Source organism: Triticum aestivum, chromosome 7A (genome assembly GCF_018294505.1).
Source record: "Triticum aestivum cultivar Chinese Spring chromosome 7A, IWGSC CS RefSeq v2.1, whole genome shotgun sequence".
Taxonomy (NCBI): Eukaryota; Viridiplantae; Streptophyta; class Magnoliopsida; order Poales; family Poaceae; genus Triticum; species Triticum aestivum.
In genome coordinates, this window is record NC_057812.1 from 659,511,825 (window position 1) to 659,521,466 (window position 9,642).

A 9,642-nucleotide genomic window follows, 5' to 3' on the forward strand; every position below is an offset into this window, starting at 1 on the left:
CCTCTGCATAGCACGATACACACAGCCAAAACATCCAACATGACCAAAAAGAAAATATTGTTTTACAATAATAGTACAAAAGGTCGACCTAGAAGAGGTATATTTGGTTGAATTTGATTGCAGTAGTTGGCTCACGGACCTTTGACATCTCCACCCGTGGCTCCTAACATGCCCCTACTGAAATGGGGGCTTTCCAAATCAATATGCACAGTGCGATTTGGCAATCTCAACTTTCTGAAGTTCTAATTTGTATTCAGGACCTTGTTATTGAAGAACGTATTTCCAACCCTGTTTCTCGTGAAAACACTAATTTCCCTAGCCAACAAATTAATCTTCCAGTTCCAAAAAGATAAAATATGTTTACTATTTTCTTATGGAGAACTTTGCAGTCAATGTCAGACAAAGACATCCATTGAGTCAAGCTCTTGGTAAAAACTAGTAGTTGGGGCGCGCCCGTGGCACGCCGCTTGAGGGGCATCTGGACGGTGCCAGGTAGATGAACGCCCTTTTTACTTTCCTTTTTGGATCAGGATAGCAGCACATGTACATGCAATTCTTGATGGAACTTATTGTATATTGGAATATCACCTGAGGAAGAAAAATGCCACGCCCACAATGATATAGCATTGACAGGAGCATGTTGTTGTTTGGCAACATAAGATACATTAATAGAAATTACACGCACATCGGCCCCGGGAGCGGTGGCAGGCCCTTGATGCCTCCCTCTAACCGTGCGGCTGGCAAAGCTGCGGCAGTAGCTCGTCGTCGCGGACGGCGACGACCCTCCAGGACACGGTGTTGATGGAGGCACGAGGGAGATGTTGAGCTTGGTCTACAGGTCCCTTATGGCAGCCCTAGTCCTCTCGATGGCAAACTGCTCTGCACCGTTGGGGTCTTGGTTCCTCAACTTCCTTGCCTGCAAATGAGTTCCACTTCATATCTTTGGCATGACTGGTTCTGAGCTTCTAATGATTATATGAATTCTGAGAGAAGCGAGTGTGCTCGTTCAAATATACACTGACTTCCGGCTCACCTTGTGGCTCTGAAAGAGCTGGAATGGCTCCGGTGAAGGTTTACAGACGCCAACTTGCTCGTGAAGATAGATAACCTGCTTCCGGTTCTTCTTTTCTGCAAGGACTTTTCCTCAGCAAACATTTGTAACACTGGTTATATTTATTCCAGTTCTTAAAAAAGCATGGGACAAATAGGAGAAAATAGAGGAATATCAAGGGAAGATCCTAGGAAAGGATGCCTCAAATTAATTGAATGCCCACTGAAATGAGTCAGACATATAATGCAATATGAAATAACATTCTTCAAATTGTGCAAAGGAACTACCTTTGTTGTCCCATTGGCTCGATAGACATCAAAGTAGTGTCAACTGATTCAGTCTCCGTCTATCTACAACGTTATTATATCCTGCAAGAAAAAGCAAAACTAATTATACCACCATAAGTTTTATACAAACCACACCAGACAGATATTAGATCAAAACGGACAAGAAAGCATCAACGAAGTTTAAAGATTCCACCCTCTAGATTAACATTGGACTGTAGACTTGACAGCGAAATCAGTTATTTGCAGCTTCTTTCCACAAAGTTTGCAAAAGTTACACAAAATAACCATTTTTTTAACATTGCCACTTTTTTAGAAGAACTCAAATAACCTTGTTGTTCAAATATGAGAAAAGTTATAGCTTAATGATTAACCAAAGTTCGTTTTCTTGAAAAGTGTATCAAACTTTTACGAGAAGGCATGTGCGCATTTATCTTGTCTCGGCACATTCGGCTGCCATGTTTCGTCATTAGTCTAACTCATGTACATCAATATGGGCATATGCTATAACATTATGATCTAATAGTAGAACATCGATCAAACATACGATACTATATCATTAGAGTTCAGAACCATCATAGGCATTGGTACATCTAACGAGGATATGTACGACTCGCCCTGGAGCATGGATGGGTACAATGCATTGTAGTTAATCCAAAAGCGAATACAAGCTAACATGAAGTGCTTTCAGTTTGGCTGGAAAAAGGGGCCTAATGAGGCCATGACTTGGCTTTGTCAGAAGCCTGTTGTACGCAATCGCAAGAAACGGCTAGCAGCAGTGCAATCCGGATACTCACGCCTGCAGTGATTTTGTAGCATTGCCACTAGACCTCTTACGCTTATATTCACATAAATCCAAGTGAAGCTGCATCAAGAAATATATTTCAGACATGAGAAGCAACAACAGTAGCTTAAGAAAAAAACATGTTACATATAGTAATATTTCCTTACAGCCTAATGGTACGAACAAATCAAAGTTGCTGGATTTGGCAGTGTAGCTAGAAGACAGAAAATGCAAGTTGACTATGATGTCACTGCTAAAGAAGCATAAATAGCATCTATGTCTAGTGAAAAAACAGAACAAAAGGAATTATCTTCATGTTAATCCATCTATATCTAGCATAATGATTTTGTAATATGATAGTACAATAGTATAATAAATGATCTTGTATGGCTACCGCATGAAGTATGGTGTAAAAAAAGAAAATTGAGTGAAATAAGTCATGTCGACATATAGTATAAGAAATCAATAAAAAAAGGATCATACATCATGTACACCAAACCGGGTTGATCTCCCTTCTTAGACATGATAATCACTTCCAAATTAAAGACCAATGCTTGCCTATAATTCTAGTTGGAAAGTAACCTCACTTCTAAGAAATCTGAAGGTTCTAATTTCCAAATAATCCACTCCTTGAATGTTCTCTCATGATTCTTGAAAGAAACCTTTGAGCTGGACAAGAATAGTAGCAAAAGTAAGTAAACATGAAAGAACAGATCAACTCAAGGTGCAGATGGGAAAGCAAGATCATTCAGTAAAACTGAAATATTTATCAATCAAATGCTAATAGCCATATGACACAACCAGCAAGGTAAGAAATCGATCGGATCATGGAGGAGCTCACCCAGAGTTTAGGCCCGTCAATCTGGCCGTATGGACCCTAGATGTAGAGAGAAAGCATGCATGCTCTTCTTGCTCCCACAGAACCACAGCAGAGTAGGGGTTGGAGATCAACTAATAAACATGGAGAGATCCATATATGCCAATCAACTAATAAAACACCACCGGAGCAGCATATGCATACTTGGAATATGAACATAAATAAAAGCAACTGCTAATGACAAAAAGAAATGACTTGATATTCAAACATTACGCCATCGATAGGTAGAATACAGAAAGTGTATCTGTAACAGTAGATGTTCCCATTGACAAAATGAATCGTGTTCCCATCTTCAATTTTCCTGCAATTTCACCTATTTTTCATGCCTCATTAATTATCTAGGGAATGAGACTATGATGAACAGGCGAGCACTAAAGTTTAATGCTAACAGCCTTCCACAAAGCAGATAACACCAGTAGCCAGCTTTTCAAGATCAATTAGCATAGCTTGTCTATCAGAAATAAATTGCATTACGAAAGCATTCCAAGACTACCTGGCTGTCAGAAATAAATTGCAGCAAATAACACCAGTAGCCAGCTTTTTAAGATCAATTAGCATAATTTGAAGAAAGCTTAGCATGCATATTGTATTCATCACTCTGTTAGAGCAAATTTTGGTTGGTTGCGGCAACAGCAGGTTGATGAATTTCATGTACTATCAGTACTGTGCAGGTGCATCCAAATCTGTATGATAGCAGAAGAATAATATAAGCAAGAAGACAGAGTACTTCCATGCAAAGAACCATAAAGAAAGGTATAAAATAGGAGTTTAAAGAGAATCTTTGATGAAAAACCTCACAAAAAATGACCAGAAACTAAATCTTAGAACAGAGACAGATCTTGTGTCAGCATAATAAAAATAAACGGCTATTTGACTAATTGAACGACCAATTAGATAGAGCAAAACCTAATGTGGATAACAGCTAGTCATCTGAACGGATTAGAAGGCATGAGGGAAATTACATATGAAGCGAAGCAGTACATCTAATTATCAAGATTTTAATCCCCAAATAAACATTATAAAAGAACATGAGAATATCTCGTGGTCGCCTTCAATTGACAATCTGAGAACAAGATTTGCAAGAACATTTAGTATGCAGACATGTTTTTCTTTTATCAATTTCCTTGGGAGTTGGGTAAAGTAACTCTTGTTATATATAAGTGAACATAATTACGTGTAGTCCAATCAGTAACTAACAAGATATGCAAGTGAAGTGTCCAGGCTGTGCAAACTTACAGCCTGAGATGGTTTCTCACGTAGAAAATGCAACAAAAGCGACCTTTGCAAACACCAAATCATTTTGGCACCGCTGATTATTGCGTGCGTCGGGAGGGTTGAGGTGTGGCTGTTGCAACGGCGTACGCACGTCAATGCTTGCCATCGTCCAGGACCCATAGCAAACAGAAGAATCTTGCGCATCAGGACCCGCAATCCAGGAAATGGGAACAGAAAACTGAGATGCAGTTGAGTTTACCGACGAAGATAAAAGATTAGAAATGTCGTCAATAGAAGCTAAGCAAATAAGATTTCAGAAGGAAAGTAAACAAATAAAGTCAGTGTGGGTTACCTTTCAGTATCTGAATTAACAAACGCCAGCCTTTCACCCAAGACAAGATCAATGATTAGCTACGTAGCTACTCAGCTAGTGTTGAGGTCCATAGTACATAGCTAACAGATGACTAATCTTGATCCCCTTAGTCTGAACTATAACAATCTAATTAGAGTTGCGGTGGCAAAAAAGAACCTCTCAGATGGTAACTGGGCAATGGAATGAACAGGTAGAATTTTAATTCAGTAGCGCACTTGTCGTTTTACACAAATTCATGGACCATGATTCAGCTACCGAGGCAACTTCAAAACCCTAGCTGTTTAGTTCTATCTGGTTTCTACTACATGGTTGACGTAATAAACAGAATTATCCTCTATCTCTCCCTCTGTGTGTGTGTGTGTGTGTGTGTGTTAGATGGTGACCCCCAATTCATTCCATCCCTGAAACAAGCAAAATCATGAGTGCTGCAACCCACTTCTCAAACCAAACCCCCAAACAATGTACGAATGAGAGAAGGCACATCTAATCGTCAGTTTAATTCGCTGGAAGTGTGAGAAATTGTGAGTATTGTATAAACTACTTGGTTGGTCTTCCCATAATCAGTTCGTCCATTCACCCCAAAGGGAAATACCGCTATTTGCCTTGATTCCTGAACTGATGTGTAGCAACAGTGTTGTGAGTTTTGGGTGCCAAATCACCTAAAACCAAATAGATTTGAAGCAATGGAGACCTATGAGTGCCACTGCCTACCGACCATCTCAGCACCAGCATCTACTATTCTAGAACTGGGTTTAATTTCGAGCTCGAAAAACTTCCCCAACCCAAATTCCACTTGCTCCGAGTTCAGAGTGGTGAGAAGGGCAGAAGGCACACCCTATGGATGGCGTGGGATGGTAATCATGACGAAATGGTAAAAACTGGGGCGATGGATAGACGTGTTGGACCTGAGCAAGGTGGCGACGTCAGAGGAGGAGGACGAAGCCGGAGTCGTCGACCTCGAGCTCCTTCGTGCCCGGCTCCAGGATCTGGTCCATCTGCCTCCGGATCCAGGCCGGCACCGCCAGGCCGCGGGCTGTTTGATCCCAGTGTACGGGAAGGAAGGAAATGGCGCCCGAACCTGCGACCACCCCGAGCCTCCTGCGCCGGACGCCGATCTGGTCCAGGACTCGACTAGGAGGAGAGAAGCAGGGAGGAGAAGATGCAGGAGAAGCGGCTGAGCCGGCAACGCAGGGACCCAGGAGAGGAGGAGGCGAGCGGAGAGGGGATGCACCGGATCCCCACCAGGCACATCGACGAGAGCCGTGCTCCTTCTACAGAGGATGGGGACGGCGCAGGGCAGAGAGGAACGGGGAGGAGGTTGCGTGCGGGATTGGACTCTGTTTTGTTTTTGTCCCAGCGTTCTGTTTTGTTTTTGTCCCGGCGATCTGTTTTGTCTTCCACACTGTGATGACGTGGCTATCACGGGGAGGCGCCTTTGATGCACAGCTAAATGGTTTTAATTATGAGGGTCATGAAATACATTTCCCATTTATGATATACTCAAATATAACTTGTCAATTTCCTTATTTTCTAATCTCATCGAATTAATGCGGACATGTTAGTTTTTTCTGTTTTTTTACGGTGGAATGCGGACTGGCATGTCTTTGAATCTTACAAGCATGGCTAATAGAAAGAACAACGAGTTCATGACCATTTTCCTTTTATTATTTGCATCCAAATAAAGAACACTTTATGCAAATGACACATCATTCCTTTTTTTATTCATTTATTTCTCCACATTACCAGACAGCCCTTACAATGAATTTCTAGGTACTGCCCGGAGGTGGGGGTGCAGGTAGCGTTATAACAGGAACTGTGTAACCTGCACAAGAGATTTTCAATTTTCGCATCATAAGGATAATCATGAGCAAATATATAAGAAATAATGGCAAGTAGAAAACAGGCACATGTGTATATGCATAGAAATATGATGGTTACCAACCTGCACAGTGAGTGTGTGCACGCAACCCATTGCCGCATACATGTGTAGCCATGGCAAATTTGGCTAGACTGATCCTAGCCAGTTCATCAATTGTGAATTTATCACAGACGCAGTGGATGTCTGTTGCTGCCCTTATCACCTGGCAACAGACGCTCCCGTGTAGAAGGGGGTGCTCGCCAACATTCTTCCCAATGTTCCTCCAGCATTTCCTCATCACCTTACTTTTATCCGCGAAGCAGTGATCTGCTTGTGCACGGTGTGGATATGAAGAGAGGGCCACAAAGACTAGGAAGCATAAAACTCCTATTGCCTTAACACAGGCCATCTTCTTATGTGAAATGGTATTATCGGTATGTGTTTTATGCAATAATTCAGCACCACTTGGGTTCTATATATATTGGTTGCAAACTCGTTCGCCTTTTGGTCATTTAATTAATCGAACCCTCAAGATAACTTGGATATGTTGTCATTTAGTGTAGGCACATCTAGTTCTTGTATCAAACTGCAGATAGAGTATACTTAGATGGGTGCAAGCTAATTAACTAAACCCTCAAGATAACTTGGATATGTTGTCATTTAATGTAGGCACATCTAGTTCTTGTATCAAACTGCAGATAGAGTATACGCAGATGGGTGCAAGCTAATTAACTGAACCCTCAAGATAACTTGGATATGTTTTCATTTAATGTAGGCACATCTAGTTCTTGTATCAAACTGCAGATAGAGTATACGTAGATGGGTGCAAGCTATTAAATGCTAGTGACTGATTCTGATAGATAGATAACAAGGATATGTTCTCCTTTAATGTAGGACTAGATCGGGACCACGCCTTGGCGCAAGGGTGCCGGTCCCAATGTTTTGTTCAAACAGGTAATGCTAAGTTAGTAGTAATCCAGGTTCTGGCGCCATATTCTTATTTTGATGCTGACAGGTGGTGTCTGGCTCGACACATTACCCAGATGTAAACAAAGTACAAATCTTTGCAAGAGTAATCAAACATGAGATCGTCTTTATAGATAATGTAACTGTTGCCAACATATCTTGGCGCATTGTCTGGTCCATCCCATAGGTGCAGCATGCCTAATTCTAAATAATGACATAATGCCAGATCCAAAATAAAAAAGAGCAAAGTAACTGCCTATGATAGATTGCTATTTGATTGGACATCATAAAGACCCAAGCAAGTAATAGTAATAGCCCATGTTAATAGGGTCACAACTATACATTCATTACAGAGGATAGAAGGTTCACAACTATACATTCATTATAGAGGATAGATGTTTAATATAACAGAAGCAAGTCAGAATCCAAAATAACAAAGAGCAGAGCAGTCGCCCTTTGATAGATTCTATTTGATCACAAAGGCATAAAGACCCCATTCATAGCATACAAATGGTTGTGCACAACAATAAGTTCACTACAATATACCAAAAGCAAGAGATACGTCATAACAACAGAAGTACATCGAAAGGTGTAGCGGATGCCGATGTATCTTAAGCTCGTAGCAAGCACGCAACTTCCCATGCAGAGTATATGTCCTGGCAAGAAGAGAAAAGGAGGTGGAGCACCACAATACATAATTTATAAGACTAAAGAGGACTACAATATCACAATAATTCGAAGGAGCAATTGTGCCTACTCATGATCTCAACAGATGCGACTTTGGTACATATATTTCTTCCATCATTTTTCATTTGAATAATCACGATCTTAAAATTATGTCGGTGCAGTTTGGTTATAATCAAATCAATCAACCAGTATGATAGTTATCAACAAAGAGCTACTAAAACCAAGGTATAGTCAACCTACAGGATAATTAAGGCCCTGGCTGTGATTAATGTAGTAGCCACGAACCGACAACCATGTCAACAATAATTTTCTACTTGATCTCCTAAAGAGTCCTGGTTCAATGATATAGAAAAGGTTACACATGTGAAAACTAACACCTTTTTAAATTAAAGCATGGGGTGGTCATATTTCACATACTTGTAAATTGCTTTCATATCATCTGGAATCTCTGTGATCTTTTGGACAGAGACAACTTTGTAGATAGTATTATTTTTCAGGACAGCAGACCAGATATAAAGTTCAGTAGTGTGTCGATTCGTTTCAAAGGATGCAAAGAACAAACTGCCGAGTAGGGTGGCTCACCCGCTGCTGTAGGCGTTGCTTGGAGGTGCCGGCAAATGGACGGGTTGTATTGGCCACCGGATCCAGCGCACGCGCAAGCTTGACGGGGAGCAGCGGTGCGAGAGCTTCGATGTCGCGGCGGCTCACCTCTTCCTCGTTGGGATCCTCAGCGCACACCTCGTCTTCCGCTGCCAATAGAGAACTACAGACTATACGTATACAATGTGATTGGCAAGAGCTAATACTAAGTAGGATTAGTTAACTACTTTGATAACCATCACAACTTGCCAACGTTCTTAGACTATTCAGATTTCTGAAAGTAAATACCATGTGTAATTCATATAAATTTGCATCACCCAGAAATCTTTGATGTGTCCTTCAAGAATATTAAAGCGGCTGAACTGGGCAAGAATCTTCCTTCAAGTACTTCCATAAGGAAGATTTCAATAGCAATCTTGGAATAGTTCTGGTGTGATATATTTGAAACCTTCAAGCACCATTTTTGCTAATATAACTGAAAGCTTACCAAGAAGAAAAATACTAAAATCAACTTAGGTTGCCAGTCAAATGTACAGCCCAGCCATGATTATTTTTGTAGCAGCACAAAGAACTAAAAGGTGCCACTTCCATGCAGCCAATAATTTTAAATTAGATGCCCAAAACATATGTGGATTAAACTTCCTTAAAATAATGGTGATGCAAGCCTTCCTAATGCAGTTGAGGCATGGCTTGCTCAAATTCTCGCTTCTGGCTTACCTCCTCCGACCAGTTAGATTTATCATTTTTCTTCATTTATAAATACCCGTAGTGACACAACAACATCTCGACTATGCTACAGCTATCACAGTGGTCTACAAATTACAGATTCGTATATGTATTTTGTTGTCGCCTCAAGTAGTTTTAGATTAAAATCCTGATCCAGAACTACAGCTAAACTGGAGCGAGCGGTAGATTTCTTAGTTTGGTAATCCGATTTGGTAGTGCTT

The 9,642-nt window shown here is 40.9% G+C and overlaps 2 protein-coding genes across 20 annotated transcripts; both read right to left on the minus strand.

The window, feature by feature from the left end:
• Positions 1–491: 491 nt before the first annotated feature.
• On the minus strand, positions 492–5,947 carry LOC123149052 (uncharacterized). Of its 19 annotated transcripts, XR_006474322.1 has the most exons (9): positions 5,490–5,934; positions 4,564–4,695; positions 4,233–4,449; positions 2,961–3,679; positions 2,707–2,788; positions 2,133–2,200; positions 1,339–1,419; positions 1,034–1,128; positions 492–916 (listed from the first exon to the last, which is right to left on the minus strand). XR_006474322.1 is itself a non-coding variant. In XM_044568590.1 (5 exons), exons 1-5 carry the CDS (start codon positions 4,413–4,415, stop codon positions 1,367–1,369), a joined length of 501 nt encoding a protein of 166 aa, XP_044424525.1. In that variant the 5' UTR covers positions 4,416–5,947; the 3' UTR covers positions 1,339–1,366. The 19 variants fall into 19 exon arrangements, 2 of the variants coding, with proteins under 2 accessions (XP_044424525.1, XP_044424526.1); XR_006474332.1 differs by having other exon boundaries at positions 2,702–2,788; positions 2,961–3,070; positions 3,490–3,679; positions 4,233–5,941; XR_006474326.1 differs by having other exon boundaries at positions 2,603–2,788; positions 2,961–3,070; positions 3,490–3,679; positions 4,233–5,941.
• Positions 5,948–6,231: 284 nt separating this feature from the next.
• Positions 6,232–6,874, minus strand: LOC123154686 (uncharacterized). Its single transcript, XM_044573346.1, has 2 exons — positions 6,527–6,874; positions 6,232–6,406 (listed from the first exon to the last, which is right to left on the minus strand). Exons 1-2 carry the CDS (start codon positions 6,849–6,851, stop codon positions 6,351–6,353), a joined length of 381 nt encoding a protein of 126 aa, XP_044429281.1. The 5' UTR covers positions 6,852–6,874; the 3' UTR covers positions 6,232–6,350.
• Positions 6,875–9,642: the final 2,768 nt, after the last annotated feature.